General features: G+C 35.3%; 3 protein-coding genes across 5 annotated transcripts; 1 reads left to right on the top strand and 2 right to left on the bottom strand.

Annotated features, from left to right (window-relative positions):
• Positions 1-218: 218 nt before the first annotated feature.
• Positions 219-1408, bottom strand: LOC131620257 (uncharacterized mitochondrial protein AtMg00810-like). The gene is made up of 3 exons (XM_058891255.1): positions 1181-1408; positions 1052-1133; positions 219-853 (listed from the first exon to the last, which is right to left on the bottom strand). Exons 1-3 carry the CDS (start codon positions 1406-1408, stop codon positions 219-221), a joined length of 945 nt encoding a protein of 314 aa, XP_058747238.1.
• A 3914-nt stretch (positions 1409-5322) lies between these two features.
• On the bottom strand, positions 5323-11534 carry LOC131616847 (3-hydroxyisobutyryl-CoA hydrolase 1-like). Of its 2 annotated transcripts, XM_058888303.1 has the most exons (14): positions 11473-11534; positions 11119-11199; positions 9438-9506; positions 9132-9195; positions 8088-8167; positions 7919-8002; positions 7529-7613; positions 7236-7321; positions 6525-6646; positions 6371-6431; positions 6154-6252; positions 5939-6040; positions 5820-5861; positions 5323-5724 (listed from the first exon to the last, which is right to left on the bottom strand). In XM_058888303.1, exons 1-14 carry the CDS (start codon positions 11503-11505, stop codon positions 5584-5586), a joined length of 1149 nt encoding a protein of 382 aa, XP_058744286.1. In that variant the 5' UTR covers positions 11506-11534; the 3' UTR covers positions 5323-5583. The 2 variants fall into 2 exon arrangements, with proteins under 2 accessions (XP_058744286.1, XP_058744287.1); XM_058888304.1 differs by lacking the exons at positions 11119-11199; positions 11473-11534 and adding an exon at positions 10633-10998.
• Positions 11535-11665: 131 nt separating this feature from the next.
• On the top strand, positions 11666-17139 carry LOC131616848 (uncharacterized protein At5g43822-like). Of its 2 annotated transcripts, XM_058888305.1 has the most exons (9): positions 11666-11806; positions 12052-12178; positions 12560-12739; positions 12870-12988; positions 13898-14077; positions 14424-14480; positions 15750-15817; positions 15946-16003; positions 16626-17139. In XM_058888305.1, exons 3-8 carry the CDS (start codon positions 12608-12610, stop codon positions 15987-15989), a joined length of 600 nt encoding a protein of 199 aa, XP_058744288.1. In that variant the 5' UTR covers positions 11666-11806; positions 12052-12178; positions 12560-12607; the 3' UTR covers positions 15990-16003; positions 16626-17139. The 2 variants fall into 2 exon arrangements, with proteins under 2 accessions (XP_058744288.1, XP_058744289.1); XM_058888306.1 differs by lacking the exon at positions 12052-12178 and having other exon boundaries at positions 11675-11806.
• Positions 17140-18221: the final 1082 nt, after the last annotated feature.

Raw genomic sequence — 18221 nt, 5'->3', positions numbered from 1 at the left:
AAAACATTTTCTAGATGTGAGCTTGAAGGAACAGGCAGAAGGTGGATGAATTTGGACTGCAATTTCTCCTGAATAACGTGGCAATCTAAGTCAATGTGTTTGTTGTGTTTATGAAAAGTTGGGTTGTGAGCCAGATAGATAGCAGACTTGCTATCATAGTATAGAGAGGAAGGCTCAGAAAATGTGATGCGAAAATCATCAAAAAGGTAACGTAACCACTATATCTCGCACGTAAGAGAAGTCAGAGCCTTGTATTCTGCCTCAGTGGACGATCGAGACACGGTATTTTGTTTCTTAGACCGCCATGAAAGGAGATAATCACCCAAGAGCACACAAAAACCAGTTACTGATCTCCTGGAATCTGGGCAACGAGCCCCATCGGAGTCTGCAAACCCATGAAGTTTTAAGGCACTAGAGCTGGAAAAGAGCACACCTTGTGCAGGAAAAGCTTTTAGATATCTTAGAACTCTAGTTGCAACTTGGTAATGAGGGATAAAGGGGTTTGAAACAAATTGGCTAAGGTGTTGTACAGAATAAGAAATTCCAGGGCGAGTATTAGTGAGATATAAAAGTCTGCCAATCAACTTCATGTAGGATGAAGGATCATCTAAAGGAATGCCATTAGTAGAGGAAAGTTTGGTGTTGGGATCAATGGGAGTTGAAACAAGTTTAGCTCCGAGAAAACCTGTGTCTTCAAGAAACTCTAAAACATATTTCCTTTGATTGAGAAAAATCCCTGAAGTGGATCTAGCAATTTCTAAACCAAGGAAATATTTGAGTTGGCCAAGATCTTTGATTCGAAACTTTTGATCTAAGAATGTATTGACTTGTGTAATCTCTGCGAGGGAGTTTCCTATGAGAACTATGTCATCAACATAGACAAGGAGAACAGTAAAGTGGGGTGCAATGCATTTTGTGGAAAGGGAATGGTCAGCTTCAGATTACTTGTATCCCAAATCAATTAGTGCAGAAGATAGTTTGGCTTGCCATTGTCTACTGGCTTGCTTCAAGCCATAAAGAGATTTTGTTAGTTTGCATACCTTGGAAGAACCATAACTGCCATAACCAGGAGGAGGATGCATATAGACTTCTTCATTTAGATCTACATGAAGAAAAGCATTATTGACATCAAGCTGTTCCAAATGCCAATGTTTGATAGCAGCAATGGCTAAAAAAGAACCCTGACTATGGTAATCTTTGCAACAGGTGAAAATGTATCAAAATAATCCACACCTTCAAGTTGAGTATAACCTTTAGATACCAGCGTAGCTTTGTATCTCTCTATAGTGTTATCAGCATGATACTTGACTTTGTACACCCATTTACATCTAACTGGAACTTTACCTGCAGGAAGATCAACAAGAATCCAAGTATGATTATCCTCAAGAGCAGATATCTCAGCATTCATAGCCTTTCTCCAACAATCAAGCTTTGAAGCTTGAAGGTAGGTTTTTGGTTTAGAAATGGAAGATGTAGTGCAACTGAAATGTCTATAGGTGGGAGAGCGATTTTGGTAGGATAGTGAATGACATATAGGATACGGAACAGTTGGAGAAGGTTTGGAATGTGGATAAAATATTGCAATGAAATTCCTATAGATGGGAGGGAGGATGTTTGATCCTGGTGGACTTTCTTGTAGGGTGAGCTGTGACTGGTACATAAGGTACGGCAGACTGAGGACTAGTTGAGTCAGGAGAGGATGTGTCATGTAAGGTTGTTTCATTGGGCGAATTAGGGTCAAAGTCTGTGACATTAGGGCTGGAGTTGGGAGAAGTAGGTGTTGGACTGTCATGGCTAGGATAAGGACTAGATGCAGGAGATAAAGGTATGGCAGTAGGAGGAGTAGAGCTAGGAAGAGGAGAAGATGTGAAATCTGTCTCAAGATTAGAGCTATTATCCAACAATCTAGGCACTGTATTTTTCACAAGAGTATTGGCAGGTTTAAAAGGAAATAAATTCTCATAAAAAACAACATTTCTAGAAACAAACATTTCATGGGATAACATGTCATAAAGCAAGTAACCTTTTATACGATCTTTAAATCCAAGAAAAATAGCTTTCCTAGCCCTAGGTTGGAATTTTTGTTCTATGAGTGGTTGCAAAACAGAGGCAACCAAAGAATTTCAAATGTATTAAGACAAGAAAGGAATTAAAGAGAATTTCATAAGGGCATTTATTTTGAAGGAGAGGGATAGGTATCCTATTTATCAAGTGCACAACAGGTTTGATGCTGTAATTCCATAAGGTTGTAGGTACATTAGAATGGAAAGTGAGAGCCCTAACAACATTAAGGATGTGTTGATGTTTTCTCTCAACCACCCCATTTTGTTGTGGTGTCTCTAAACAAGAATTTTTATGAGAGATGCCCTTGGAAAGAAAAAATTGGCTTAGGGTAAGAAATTCAGAACCATTATCTTATCTAAAGCATTTTAAGGTGGTATTGAATTGGTTTTCTAAAGAGACAATGAAAAGAACAATACTCTGTGTTACTTCAGTTTTAGCTTTGAGAAAAATAATCCATGTAAATATAGAAAAATCATCTACTAGTGTAAGAAAGTATTTATGACCATGGATAGATTTAGTGGCAAAAAGGCCCCATAGATCAGCATGAACAATATCAAAAGGAGCATGCGTAAGAGTAACACTAGTAGGAAAGGGAAGCTTTTTCTGTTTTGCTAAATGGCAAGAATCACAAGGTGTCATATTATTTTTATTATAAGGAATAAGAGGAAAACTTTTAGCTAAAGTATGCATACATGAATCTGAAGCATGTCCTAGCTTAAAATGCCAGGTTTCAAAAGAATCTGAAATAAGAGCATTACAATGAGAAAAATGAGTATTAGTATCTATGATGTAAAGGCCTGTTTGCAGCTTAGCTGTACCAATCGTTTGCCTCGAAAGGCTCTGCAAAATATGACAGGCATTGGAAGAGAAATTTAGATGACAGTCCATATTATCAGTGAGTTTAGTGACAAATATCAAATTGACATGGAAAGAAGGAATGAAAAGAACATTATAAAGGGTAAGGTTAGGATTAAAAATGACATTTTCCATTGGGTAGGGACACAAATATAGGTATAATAGTATGATAGGATGAAAAATTAGAAAGGTCAAAAGTGATGTGATTCGTGGCTCCTGTGTCTAAGATCCAGAGGGTAGAGTTCTTACCAATTCCCGTAGAAGTGTGAGAGTTCATGGATAGGGGTGAGGTGGTGATGGAATTGGCAGCAGTTGTGGTTTTTGATTGTTGGAGCAAGGCCCCGATGCTTTGAAATTCCTCTTGAGTAAAACCAAAAGAAGAGCCTGAAGAAACTTCTGCAGATACTGAACCATTGGAAGCATTGATGGCTTGAGACAGTGGAGAAGCATTATTAGTATTATGGACTTTACTCTTCTGCCAGTAACCAGGGGGATATCTATGCTTTTGAAAGCATGTATCCACGGTATGATTCTTTCTCCCACAGTGTGTGAAAACCCTATGTGTTCCTTTTGGTGAGAAATTGCCTTTACCCTTTGAAAATTGTGGTTGTATTCCCTATTGAGCTTTAATATGAAGAGATGTAACTTCAGAGTTCACATAATCAACTGGTGATGCATGGTTCAATTCCCGTTCTTGCTGTATGACAAGGGAGAAAGCCTTGTCAATTTGAGGCAATGGTGTCATGATAATCTTGCTCTCGATATGCCTTAGCAGAATCAACAACACCACATGAACAAGCAAAGGAATAAGTACAACCAGGAAGGGGACGATAGTTTTCAAGTTCATCCCAAAGCATCTTTAACTGAGTAAAGTATTCAGAAACATCGAGTGTACCTTGGCGGAAGCGATAGAGTTCTTCTTTGATATCTGATATGTGAAAGACGTCACTCTATGAAAACCTAATCCGTAGATTCTTCCATACTCCTGAAGCGGTATCAATCCAAACACAAATTTCACGATGGAGTCCATATGCATTAGATTCAATAAGTCAACTATGTTCTGGACTAGTGCAGGTTGGAGTCCATATTTCACTTCCAAGGCCTTGGTTAAGGCAGGTTTCATAACCATATCTTCCGACCTGCAAGTAGAAAGCAAAATTTCATTGTATTGGCATTTAGAAACCAATCCCCTATCCCCAATACATCTTGCATCTACACTAGTTTGAATTGTCTCAGAGTCATTTGTCAACAATCTCAATATCATCAATCACTTTACCTATATTATTGAAGAAAGAAGAGTACACGAATTAAACATAAAACAAGCAAATCATTCTTCTGCATAACGAAACATAACCGCCGTTGATATTTTCCTGAACAACATTAAGACAAAGATTGTTAATCATTTTAGCAACTGCATTGCTATCACCCAATGTGTTAATTATTATTCTCTAATCAACAAGTTTATCAACATCCTGACTTGTATCAATTAGAAAATCCAAGACGATTCTGTAATCTATTGCATAAGTCTGAAACAGATAATGGCATTGCTCGAACGCAACTACGATGTGGCGGAGGATAGCCATGGCAAATCTCTGGCGCGGGATGGCGAAGCATGGTCGGGCGGAGCTTGGGCAGCTGCTCTACTTGGCCGGGAGCTAGCTCCGCTACTGCCATCAAACCACTTTTTTTTTTGCACACTTCCATGCCAATGATGTGTTCGACGAAATGACTCAACAAATTGTAGATCTAATGAGTAAAAAATTTGAAAACTCAAATCCTCCATTGTTATTCACAAAAACTTTCATGTCCTCGACAAGAAAACCACGATGTTTGCATTGGGTAGGAATTAAAGACTGTTTTAACTAGGATATTAGATTCATGAGTATTTCATCTTAACTAGGATATTAGATTCAGAAATCTTAAACCGTTTGACAGTAAAATGGATTTTGTTTTACAAATTTTATTTTTTAAAAATGAATTTTGTTGTATGATGATTGCTCCAAGATCTTGAAATTGATATAAGAATTTCTTTTATATTTTCTTTAGTTTTGCACACTGAGTATTGCTTCACTTACAAGATTAAAATGAAGAGAATGAATCGGGTCAAAAAGATTATTATGGTTTTGTTGTATGATGATTTACGAACCCAGAATTTGGATTTGCTTTTAATCTAGTAATGAAAAAAAGTTCAATTTAGAAAAGAAAAAAAAAATTAATGACCAATTTTTGGTCGCTATATCGGTCACAAAAATTTAATGTTAAACATCACTTGCCACATGAACAAAAATTGAGTCGTTATTACCATTTGAATGGAAAGGACTAATTTGATTCTGTTTGATTAGTTAAAGGATTCAAATGGTCATTTTTAAAGTTAAGGGACCAAAATGAATCTTGAGTATAAGATAAAGCGGAAAAAAAGTTTTTACTGCAACAATAATATTTACATACATTATTATCCTATATTTACTATTTTCTTTAAATTATATGACTTTTCTTTTTGAAAATCTCTTTTCTAGTGTTCAATTTTAAACTTATTATCTTTTGTTTTGTTGATCGAACATCTTCTAAATAAATATATAATCAACTTGCACTGTGGCAATTCACAAAGCTATACTCAACCTTAAAGAATCCATTTAATGATGTGATTCCTTGGCGTCTACACTTTTAAAGCTTTGAAATAGCATGTGCAGGCAAATTTTTGAACCTTTTGGGAAGCTCCAAATCTTTCCACCCTTCAGCATCAAGCTTAGAGAAGTAACTGTCGACATCGCTGTCGCTCACAAGCTCCAATTTGGAAGGTTCCCACTGATAAAGACATAATCAATCAACTTGAGAACCAAAGAAATACAATTTCAATAATACTAACTAACTACTTTATGTCTATAGTTATGGCTTCCCACCTTTGGCTTCCTATCTTTGTCTATCAGTATAGCTCTACAACCCTGCAGTTGACCATAAATAATCATTCAGTATTATGGCATGAAATCAACAAACACATATTTATGAACCATCGAAAAACCTCGAAGAAATCTTTGCTGTGGTGTCCTTGTAGGATATGACAAACAATTCTATACTCTCGAACAAGGCATTCACCAACACCTACAAGCCTCACTTCTCTAATCTGAACAAAAGTCAATAAAAATCTATGAACCAGACATTATAATAATCGACTCTTGTAGCCAACTATATTATGCTTCCATAAAACATAGCATTTAATACTTTCTGGCCACATACCAATCTAAGAAAGACTTTAAGGCTAGTTGGAGATGATTTCTTCAAGGTTTCAAGAGTTGTAGAAATCCAGCTGTCTGCCTTTCTCGTAGCTTCGATTTCCTAAATCGGCATGAGAAAGTTATGGTTGCTAAATGTCAAAAATACATACCCGATAATGCTAAAGAATATATTCAATAAAAGATTTTTTAATAGTGTAATGACTCAAAACATAACTTACAAGAGAAAATAAAATCTCTTCCATTGTTTTCCTAGAGAAACATTTATTGATTAGATCCATCCTGCAATGAATGGCCAGGAAAAAGATAACTGACTAAGACTAGAGTGATATGTTTCAATTATTTAAGAACAATAGACAACACATACACACCAACCTGTGATAAACACTAGCCTCTTTTAGGAAAACCTGCTCTGAGTACTTATCAATAATTGCAGATACTACAGCTGGATCACTAGTTTCGACCTTGCATAATGACTCTTCCAATAACGATAGTTTCTGTGCATTCATTGCAAAAGACAACCAAACAGACACAGATTAGAAACCCCAAATCAAGGAGTTTAAACATCATATAAATATCTTAGTTCTTAAAAAAGAATGTTTATGCATCCTAAAGTCGTGACATAATAAAGTTCCACAGGAATATCCACTAGGCCATCGTTGTTTAAATCATGTACCTAGCTTGGATAAGGTTTCAGATAGGATAGAGCTTGTTTCTATTTTAAAGAGTAAGGGGGGTAAGGTCATGGTTTAAAAATGCATTCGGTTACACCTCTTAAGCATTCAAAACAGCCCAATTGCAAGAAACAAGTTTCTCAAGCCACTCATCTCTTTTTTATTGCTAACAATTACTGCTAGGAACTAATTAAACAAAGACACCTCTAACTTCTGAATAGTTATCCATCGATATTCATGATGATTTTTTAAACCCCAGACCTGAAAACCATTATCTTTCAAAATTGCAATAATTTTCCAATGGTGGGTGCCTGTACATCTTTTTAGTTGAATGGAGTTTAAGTGTTTATTTACCAAAAGGCAAATAGGCAGAAAGAGCCCAAAACTGTTGTAGTACTAGTAGGTAGCATACCGATGAAGGGACAAAATGTGTTGCAAGACCACAAGCAAGCATTTCTGCACCGTCCAACCTAGCACCTGTAAGACCAACATATTCACCTGCAATTTGTATCCAAAAGAAAGGAGACGAGAATGTTATTGTACTTTTTTATAGGACCTTTGCAAATGCTGAAAAGATGTTAGAACCATTATAAAAATATTAGTGACAAAAACAATGAAAAGATTGAAAATTTAGGTAATTTTGATATCAACTAAACCATTTATGAAAAATTAAATTCATAGAGATCTAAGATACAACTTTCATACCAAAAAATCCATCTAATCTAGACAAGAAATATGCGGCGCCTACGTCAGGAAATAATCCCAAAGCTGTTTCTGGCATTGCAAAGACCTGCAAATGATCCGCTAGTACATGTAGGTGATGAGGTACAAACATAAAAATTATGTCAACAAATATCTGGGTGCTAAATAGATAGGGACATGCCTATCTTTATAAGCCATTTCAAACCAACCTCTCTTCGTATCACTGTTTTCTTTTTCGAATAGAAAACAAATTTCCAACAGTGAACAAGAAAAATCCAAAGAAATAATATTGTTAGAACTTGAATCTATGAAATAATTCTTTGATTTGGTTAGACTATCCAATGTATCTAGACATTGAAGCAATTACGCGATAATGGTCTCAACAAAACGTACGGTATTCTCTGTAACGACGCGAAATCTTCCATGCATAGAAGCACCAGCGCCACCTCCCATGACAATTCCATTAAGAATTGAAACCTGCAGATGTGAGGAAATTTTTAAGTGTTAGAGCCATGAGCACAAACACAAAACAGAATAAGTGTTTGTATAATTATGGAGTTACCTGAGGCTTACTATATGTTGCCATCAAATAATTCAATTTATATTCAGTATTAAAAAACTTTGCACCAAACCTCCAATCACCTATTCCACACGGAAAGAAATAATTAGTTTTTCATTTGAGTTAAATACTACATTTGAAAACTCATGCATTCAAATTTATATTCTCTCCTCCCATACGGAATTTAGAAACAGCGTGACAATTTCCCCAATTGGAGGGTACTACAAGGAGAGAGAATTAAATTTATCCCAAAATAAATTGTAAGGGGAGTCAACCTCAAGGTGGAGGCTACGGAAACTGACCACCAAAACAGAAGTAAAGGTCACCAAGAGATATGTGATTACCAGCCAGATGAATAGAGACAAGGAGTGCCTTCACATGCTACCACAAGGCACATGACTCTGATATGCAAGCAAAATTCGAGTGTGTGTGGCAGCAACTCGAGATGGATCTGTTGGTTGGATGAAGGCTGACAGTTCGTTTAGTTAGGTTATCGGATGAAGTTTTGCTGGCAGTATAGGGTGATAAATGAGTTGGATTCCAGATACTATTACTAATATGAATGCAATGATGGCATCAAGCTATCAACAGAGTGTCGAGGTCAGCCACAATAAAGGTAGTTGAGTCACAGCTGCAATGAAGGTTGCCTAAGCCTAAGGATTTTGTAAAAGCATGGCCTTCCATATCAAGATCTCAAATACCAACTTGAAATAAAAAGACTTAGAGCAAAAAACTGAAAATTAACTATACTAGTTTCAAACATGGCCCCTTTCATTATAGACCTAACTACTTCTACCCTGCCTAAAACATAATCTCCTATGCATGGTTACTAATCATCCTGATAAGCGAATAATTTAATAAAATTACAATGAGAGATGGTTACAAATTTACAATAGCTCATAAGTGAAAAATTAAAATCAATAATATAATATAATATGAAATGATATTTAAGTCTAGTATGAAATACAACGCTCACAAAAATGCAATGAACATTGTAGCTATATTATCTGATAAATCAAGTAATACTGTAATAGAAACAGAACATACCTCCTCTTGCCTCATGAACAACGGCTGCAACATCACCACCAGCACAAAATGCCCTGCCATTTCCCTGATATAGGTAGCCAAAAGTTAGAAAATTGAGGTTCTCTTTGGTTTGAGTCTTTAATTTAATCATATTTCCTTTCAGACATGTTGATTACTTTCAGCCTTCAGGCACTAATTTGCTCTTGCAAGAAAACGTCAAGAACTAATTTAGCAGCTTATTCACTCTTATTCCAATTGATGGCACTTTTTTCTCTAACGTGTAGGCAATAACAAAATGCAAAAAAGTGGTCAGTATATGAAAATGACCTTGACGATAACCAATTTAACATCAGAATTTTCCTCGTCGTCGTGAAATATTTCCAGTAGCTTAGATACCTATAACAGGAAAACAGAAGAATATCAAGAGAAGTAAGAGAATGGGAAATGGAATTGGAACTTCACATATGGTAAAATAAAAAAATTTAAAGAGTTCAGACAGGTATGTGGAAGAAGTTAGGGTCATTTTGGTCTGAAAAATTGTCTGTCATTTCCAGTACAAATATTTGAAAATCAGAAAACAAAATGACATTTTTGTAAATATTACTGAAACAATTAATGGAAAAAAAAAACACTAAAACAAACCAAATGATGTAAACGAAAGAAATGTACTCTATGGGTAGCATTTGATGGAGAAATTGAAACAAAACGAAACCAAGATATGAAAAATGATAAATTTTACTTTCATCCTTTTGAATTGAACCAAAGAAAACAAAGAAGAAGAGGTCGTTCTCTTGCATTCTGTCAAACAAAACTACCATAAAATATGAGACATATAGATGATATAGTCCTACTTAGAGAGTCAGAGGAGAATTTAAAGGAGAGGTTCGACACTTGGAGATGAGACTTAGAAACGCATGACTTTCGCCTAAGCAAAAGTAAAACGGAGTATATGGTATGTAAGTTCAATAAAAGAATAAGTATTTCTAACCTAGAGGTGAAAGTTGGAGACCATATCATCCCGTAAGTCACGCAGTTTAAATATCTTGAGTCCGTAATACAAATAATGGAGAAGTAGAAAGGGATGTCATTGAATTCAAGATGGATGGCTGAAATAGAGTAGGGCGTCAGGGGTTTTAAGTGACACAAAAGTACCGCTCAAGCTTAGAGGGAAAATTTTATCAGAAAGCGGTAAGACCTGCGTTGTTGTACCGCTCAAACAATTAGAGGTAGATGAAAACCTAGAAAAACTATAAAAGAAACTATTAAGAAAGATCTCGGGATTAACAAATTGGACATAAACATGGTCTTAGAACATTATGGCGGGATTTGATCCATGTAATCAACTTCACTTAGTGGGATAAGACTCAGTTGTTTTGTTGTATACATTTGAGATCAAAAAAATTATTTGTTTCTGATGGCTAGACAACACATATTAGAGAACAATAACTAAAGGCTAACAAGAAAGACAATTCCAAAAAGAAGCCCCGACATTATCTTCAGGTGATTTTGAGTAAGCATTTACCATAAAAGCAGAGAGAGGATATCCATCACATTACAATGAAATTCAGGATCAATTCCAACTTCCAAACCACCTTGGAAGCTACACTCGGGAGCTTCAACTTAGCATGATTTTGATGCCAGAATCAATTTCTTAGAAAGCCAAACATCTTCACATGCCGTCAAACTAGGATTGATGATGGAGAACTCAAGTTTGAGCCCTCCAACCGTGGAACCAAACACGGAAGCAAAATGTTAAAATATGTGTTTAGTTCTGCGGAGACAAAATTAATTTTGAATGAATTGGTTCTGACTAAGAATGAGTAGAAAGTTAAGTAATTTAAGTTTGAATGCATTCATGTAAAGAGAATTGAAATAAATTCTTGAATAAAAAGTTTAAAATTTTAGCTTTAAATTAGAATCAATTCAATTAGAAAGCATCCAAACATGTCAAAATCAATTCCAATTGCTTTGAAATGAATGATAAAGAATAAGAATTTTGAAATAGTACCATATAATAAGAGAGAGCATTCAACTGCTTTGGTCTGTTCAATGTCAAAACTCTCGCAGATGATTTAAGTTCCACCAGAACCTGAAACAGAAAACGATTCCCATTGAAAAATACTTGAATGAGTGAATAATTCTATGAAGCACGGACACCCTAAACATTGACCCAGCACGGCGACACCAGTAATAATTTGGAAAAAAAAAAATTAAAAGTAATCACGTGTCCCACATGGACTCGATACTGATAAGCATTTTTTTTCCGAGGTGTCTACATCGGTGAGTATTGATTGAGATTTTAAGAAGAAAAAGGAAAAAGAGAATCGAAGTATAAGAACTCGAAATTGAGAATAGAGAAAACCTGATCTTCGTTGAGTTTGGTGGAGGATGCCATGGTAGGTTGTTTTCTTGGAGGATGGATTTTACAGAACCAAACAATGTCAGTGCAGTTTCTGTAAAATTTTCTTTGAAATTCGTAAACCGGACCTGGTTCAATTCGAAACCGGTTCAGATGGGAACCGGCCGAGTAGGTTCAACTAGAAACCGGACCCGGTTCTGGTCCAACAGATTTCGGTTTATTCCACCTGTGACCTAATCTCTGCATGCCCGAACTGCTGCAACCCAATTCATCAAATTCAGCCACGCCGCCGCCGTGATACGACGGTGACTCCGACCACCGTACTCATTTCTCTCTGGTATTTGCTTACTCTTCACGCTCGCGCATTCTTTGTCTCTAACTGCTCACCATGTAAAGCTGTAACACTTAGTTTGAATTGAAACATGATTTTTTGGGTTCTATTTTGCCTCTTCATTGAGTTCATTCATTCTGATTCAAGTTAAACCGTTTTGTTAGGTTTTGTAAAATTCCACTTGATTATGAGTTGTCTCACTTTCAACTCACACAAACACTTTTTTTTTTTTCTTTATACCACCGGTTTAGTCCGGTTCAGGGGCGAGTTCTGGCATCAAGTGGTTCCATCCCCTCCCGATCGCAGTTGCGGGGGATCGAACCGTGGTTCGATTCTACCAAATCCAGCGTCAATCACCACTGGACTAACTAACGATTGGTAAACAAGATACTGATTATCACTTTTTCCAATTTTGCATTCTGTAACACGACACCTCTGACCTGACATTTGTGATTACGTTTAATTTCTTTGTTGTGTCTAAATTATTACTGATGTCGCAGTGTCTGTGTCTGTCGAGTATTATGTTTGGGGTGGACCATGGCGGAAAGTCAAAATTCTACCATTTTAAGCCGCTGTGGCACCACCATCCTTCACAAATTGGCTATGGCTGTTGTCAAAATATTCACCATGGTGCTGCCATGGCCGATATTTTGAGAACACTGATTTGAACTAGTGATCAGTTTGACGGGTCGTTTTTAGGAATGGTGATAAAACCATGTCGGTAGCCATAACTAATAATGACTTTTTCCTTTATATAAGATCTGAGGCTTGTTCCTGGCATCTGACTGGTTGTTTAAGTCCTTAAAAATGGAAGTGATGGTGAAAAAGTTTCAGTCAAGATTCCAAAAAGTTAGGGAAGAAATGAATCTGTGGAATGATCTTCAATCTCGCTTAATTTCACAGTTTACGAATGCTTCCCATATTTTGAATAGGTTGCAGGTAATATGACTTTTTCATGTATATAACTTTTTCAATCCCTTTTGCTTCTTTGACCTTGATATGGACCGTGGTATTGTTATTAAATTACTTGGAGTTGGGATCTTAAAGTAACTGATCTGGTTGCTAGCAGGTGCTTCAAAAATCTAGCAATTATGGTATTCTGAATTGTGTTGCTGGTGTTAAAGATGCTCTTTTGGAAAAGCAGATTGGTTCTTTGAATAGCATTTTGGTTTCCATGAAAAGGACTTTGTAAGTTTCTACTTTGATCTCCAATCTTTTCAACTTTGGAATGGTTGACGAACTAAAATTATATTCATAATTGATAGATATTTATGTTTCCAGCTAAGTCACTACTATCTAGCAAACTGATCGTAATCTACTTTAAATAATTACCAATTTATGGGTCAATTCTTGAAGCTACTTTTTAGAAATTACTCTTCTCACTAAGTATTTCTTTTAGAAACTACTTGTCTCTTATGCATTGTGTAAACTGAGTAGTGATCCTCTCCATTTGCTTAAAAAAAGGGAAGTTCCACTATTATAGTTTTGTGTGTGTAAAGGGCACATAAATACTGAATATATATCGCATGTTTTATAAATGTGTGTTATTTACACACAAAACTATAGTAATGGAAAAGATTGTAACCCGTGTAAACTGCCCAAAATATTGTCACAATTATTTGTAAGAAAATTGGAAGTACCCGTGATATTCAGCAAATGTACAACAACATGCAGAATAGCTTTATATTGTCTTTACCTTTTATCAAACATTACTTTCAGAATAGCAATTAGAGTTATCTTCTTTAGTGACCTTTACTAGCAGATATTGAAATGGATTTATCAAGAAGTGATCTCTACTACCTTAATTTTCCCTAAGAATCTGAGAAAAACCCATCCCTATCCTTTCTCAGCACTTCAAATAATCAAGCAATTTGGTTGCACCACTTGTGCTTGGATCATCCTTTACTTAGTGTTCTAAAAGTTATGTTTCCTCATTTGTTCTATCGTGTTGTACGGGATTGTCAGCTATATTAATAGCTAACTTTTTATCACAATAATGTTTCATAGGGCCTTCCACCTTGATGATATTCAGTGGAGATGATTAGTATGTGTTAGTTTTATTGACTTATTTGTGTAAATTTTAATTTAAACATTCAGGGAAGAGTTCCATCGTATTGTCTTATCTCTTGAGAAGACTAGTCGTGACGGTAAACAACTAGTTAAAGGTGGTTCTTCTCGTCCGACCATGAAACAACTGCAGCAGCGTGTTGGTGTCAAACCTAGACTTATTGATTGCTTGGACGGCCTTTTGTTTCTACATGAAATATACTACTCAGAGTAAGAAACAACATTCTTATGCCTACTAATTTTTGCTATTAGATTATCCAGAAATGCATTAGTGCCTGAACTTTTGTACATGAATCACATTTTCACTAATCACATTTTCTCCTATGGTTCTTAGGTGGTATTTTTAAAGAACTAATCAATATATAGCTTTGTGATATGCTTAAAGCGCCTTTAGGCTTTGCTTCATTTTGTAATATATTTGTAACTTTCTGCTTTAATAGCTTTTAACATAAATGTCTATATAGTTTTAAATGACTTTTCTTCAAATAAAGCCATTCTAATTGAAGTATTAGTTGACTCTTCTTTTTTTGAACAGTTAATGCTCTTTTTGAAACAGGTATTTATTAAAAACATCAGTTGTATCAGCAATATCATCCATAGCCTTAATGCCCAGGTAAGAAAATGCCAATGTAGTATAATATGGTCCAACCATTCAAAATTCATAATTGTATTTATGGATACTTCCTTTTTATATGACTATTTTCTTAGAATTCTTTTATACTTTGGGTTTTGGTCCGTATAATATTTTTCTTGGGTATAGATTTCTATAGCTTCATATTATTTCCGTATTTATCCTTTAGGAACCAATACCTTAAATAGTTAACTATATAGACGTTCATGAAAAATGTGGACTATTTGCATTTGATGGATAGACAATGTATGGTCTAAAACCCAAATAAGGGAAAATACAGAGATGATACTCAATAGCAAGGACCTAAAACCAGATTAAAGAAAATGCAGGGACTAAAACCCTCAAACAATATGACCAAATTCCAAAACTAAATTTGAGGTGTACACCTTATATTAATTTGGAAAATCTTCACTGTCCTGGCTAGCTTTTGGGCTTGGGTATTTTGTTCTCAATTGTTTTATGGTGCCGGGATCTATTTAGTCTTGATGTTAGGCCATCCTCAAATGTCCTCTTTCTATAAAGTTAATGCTGTAAGAATCCAGTCCCAGGCAAGGAGGGGTGTGTTTGGGGTTGATTTAGGCACAAGTTGTTCTCAGTTCTATATAGTCTGCTCTTAATTCTAATATTGTATTACATCCTGTAATATATTTGATGTCGGGCTACCCATAGATGTCTTATATTGCACGCTTCACACTTCAGATGCCAAATTATAAGTATGGCTAAATCAGTAAATTGTAACTATGTCAAATTGCAAGTATCCCCATACTGCTTAGATTTATGCACAAAATACTCATAATTTCGTTGACAGTCTTCATATCTATGAGCTAACTTCTTGTGTTGAGGTAGGTCATATTTGTTCTTTATTCTAGTTCGGATGTGCCTTGTGGTTGATCAACCTTCAAATGTTTAGTCTTCTGAACTTTGTACTCCTCTTTATGTCCAGTTTTTCGCATGAGAGGGTGTATTTCATCCCACTTTGAGTGGTTAAGCCTCATGTTGTGTTTAGCTTCTGGTCTCTTGAGTGGTTAAGCCTCGTGTGTTTAGTTTCTGCTTTTGATGGTTAATTTTTGGGAGCTTCTGCCTTATCTGGTGGTTAAGCATAATTTCTTATGTTAAGTGGTTAAGATTTGAGTAGTTGCTATTGTGCAATAGTTAAGCTTTTGTGTATTGTCAATAATATTCAAGTTCTTATTGATATTATTCTATGCTATATTATGGGCGTTGACTCTCTTCGCTTTGCATGAACTACAGCAGTGCTAGTGATCTTGGTGCCCTACAGCAACTCTTGGTTGATCAACCCAATATCGTTATTGAGGAAGGTATGCAGTAATTCTGGTATGGTAGAGAAAGACATGATGTCGTCTTGATTATGAGCAATAAGATAACTTTCGAGATAGTATTGGAACTGTTGTACTAAACTCTTTTTGGTTGTGAATTTTGGCTGCAGTTCAATTTTTAATGGATACAATATTTGCTGAAGATTTGTGTTGATGTCCTCTAATGTGGTAAGCTTTTGTACATCAAGGGAGACTTTTGATCCCACAGGCATTGTTAATGCAGATTATATTATAGAAACAACATGTACACTCACTAACCCATTAAATATCGCGCAGATTCTACTTATTTTCAATTATTCATACAAAAAATTTACCCGTATATAAAATATAGTACATTGAAAATACAGTTACTTATTCTATTATAACTACTCCACCACTACCACTAACTCATTCAATATGCTTATGACATTTCATTTGTTTTTTAATATCAAAACGGTTAAGCTTCTTCACCTTCTTGATTTTCATCGTTAGTCTTTATTTCTTCTTCACATATTAAAACAATGATTAGACATGTGTCAATTAATTTCTTATACTTTGCTTTTGTATTATATTTTTTTCTTAATTATTTGCCTTTGTCGGCCTTTATATTAATATTTTTTCTGAATTTGTTGTCTTTGCCTTTGCATGCCACCATGCCATGGGTTAGAGGATTGCATAAGAAAATATTTCTCAATTACATTTCTCTATTTCTTCTTCACATATTGAAACAATGGTTAGACATGTTTCAATTAATTTCGTATATTTTGTCTCTGTTATTTTTTTTCTTAATTCTTTGCCTTTATCTTTGCAGGTGCCACCATGCGCATATGAAGAAAATTTGCAATTACATTCTTTGTTTTTTTAGTTCCTACCTATGTGTTCATTTCATTTTTTTTCACTTATGAACTCGATTAAATATTTTTTTCACATTTTTAATTTTTTTTTCTTTACTTATGTTGTTGATATGAGATAATTAATTTTATTGTAATTGATATTTGATTCAATAATATTTTTTCATAATTATATTCATTATTAATATTATTTAAGTTCTATCCAATTTCTTCTTCTTATTATTTATTATTATTTTCGGAGATGCATCTCTGAAAATACCTCTAAACTCATTTACTACTATATGCACATTTACACACAACTACACTTTTCACTTCCATACATCTTTTGTTAGAAATCCTAAAACCCTAAACCCCAGTTCTCTCAATTGTTCGTCTGAGTTCGTCATTCTCCTCACAACGTCAACAATTTCAACATCTTCTCAACAACATCGTCATGAATCACCCACAACAAGAAGCTGTTAAGTTCTCACAAGAGTATGAACAAAGCTTAAATCGTTATGGGTCATCATCTACAGTTGCTCCTTCAACATCAACCATTTTTCCGTCATCCTCAACTACTCATGCTTCCTCGTCAATCGTTCATCCTAGTTCTTCAACTGCTTTAAGTGTTGATGAAAATCATATTACAAGGAGAAATCTTCAAGTTCACTGCATCACTCTTGCCCAAGATCTAAGAGTACTTCGTGAACATCTGGTTGATTTTGAGAACATGGCTGCAAACAATGTTGATTTAAGTCAAGAACTGAACGCACAAGGGTGGAAAAGCTATTTTGAAAGAATGTACGGTCCAATTTATGAAGCACTTGTAAAGGACTTTTGGAGACAAGCTGAGTGAGACAATCTGCACATCGTATCTCACGTTCTAGGCTCCAAGATTATCATGACTGAAAAATATATTTCATAACTCTTGGGAATGAAATTTTCAGAAGGGAAACGTGTATACAGCATGAGGAAGAAGTCAACCTTTCAAAGGATAACTATCCATAGGGCTAAGAACTTTACTCATGATCAGAAGGAATACAAAGCAGTTGATCTTCATGACAATATGGGGATTTGGCATAAGATCATTTTGGGATGCATAAACCCTAGATCTTATTCAAACTCTTCAGATTACTTAAACACAGATCAAAAGTACATGGTCTACTATTTAATGACTCATAAGAAGACGAATCTTCCTTGCATTCTATTTCGTAATCTGAGGGACCCTATCTTAATACCATAACCACAGATAATGAGAACAGAAAGAATCAACCCTATATTCCTTTTGGAAGACTTCTGTCTGATATTTTCTTGGAAAGTGGTCTAATCAAGTTTCTAACATAAGAAGTAAAATTCACAGAGGATCTGGTCCCAACATATGAAGAGCACTTCAATGCATATAATCTGAAGCACATGTCCATATTGAAGGAAATCAGTGTTCCTCCTTTGATAGTTGTTGCACCCCAAAATTTGCCCATCTAATTATTCTTAATTGGCTTACATATCTCATTCATTCGCATCTATTAAGTCATTAACACATCATGCATTCATTAAGAATAATGCTGGTTCATTAAATT

This window comes from Vicia villosa, linkage group LG7, assembly GCF_029867415.1.
Source record: "Vicia villosa cultivar HV-30 ecotype Madison, WI linkage group LG7, Vvil1.0, whole genome shotgun sequence".
NCBI classification, from domain to species: domain Eukaryota; kingdom Viridiplantae; phylum Streptophyta; class Magnoliopsida; order Fabales; family Fabaceae; genus Vicia; species Vicia villosa.
Note: the sequence above shows the minus strand (reverse complement) of the source record. Positions and strands in the feature narration are given on the sequence as shown.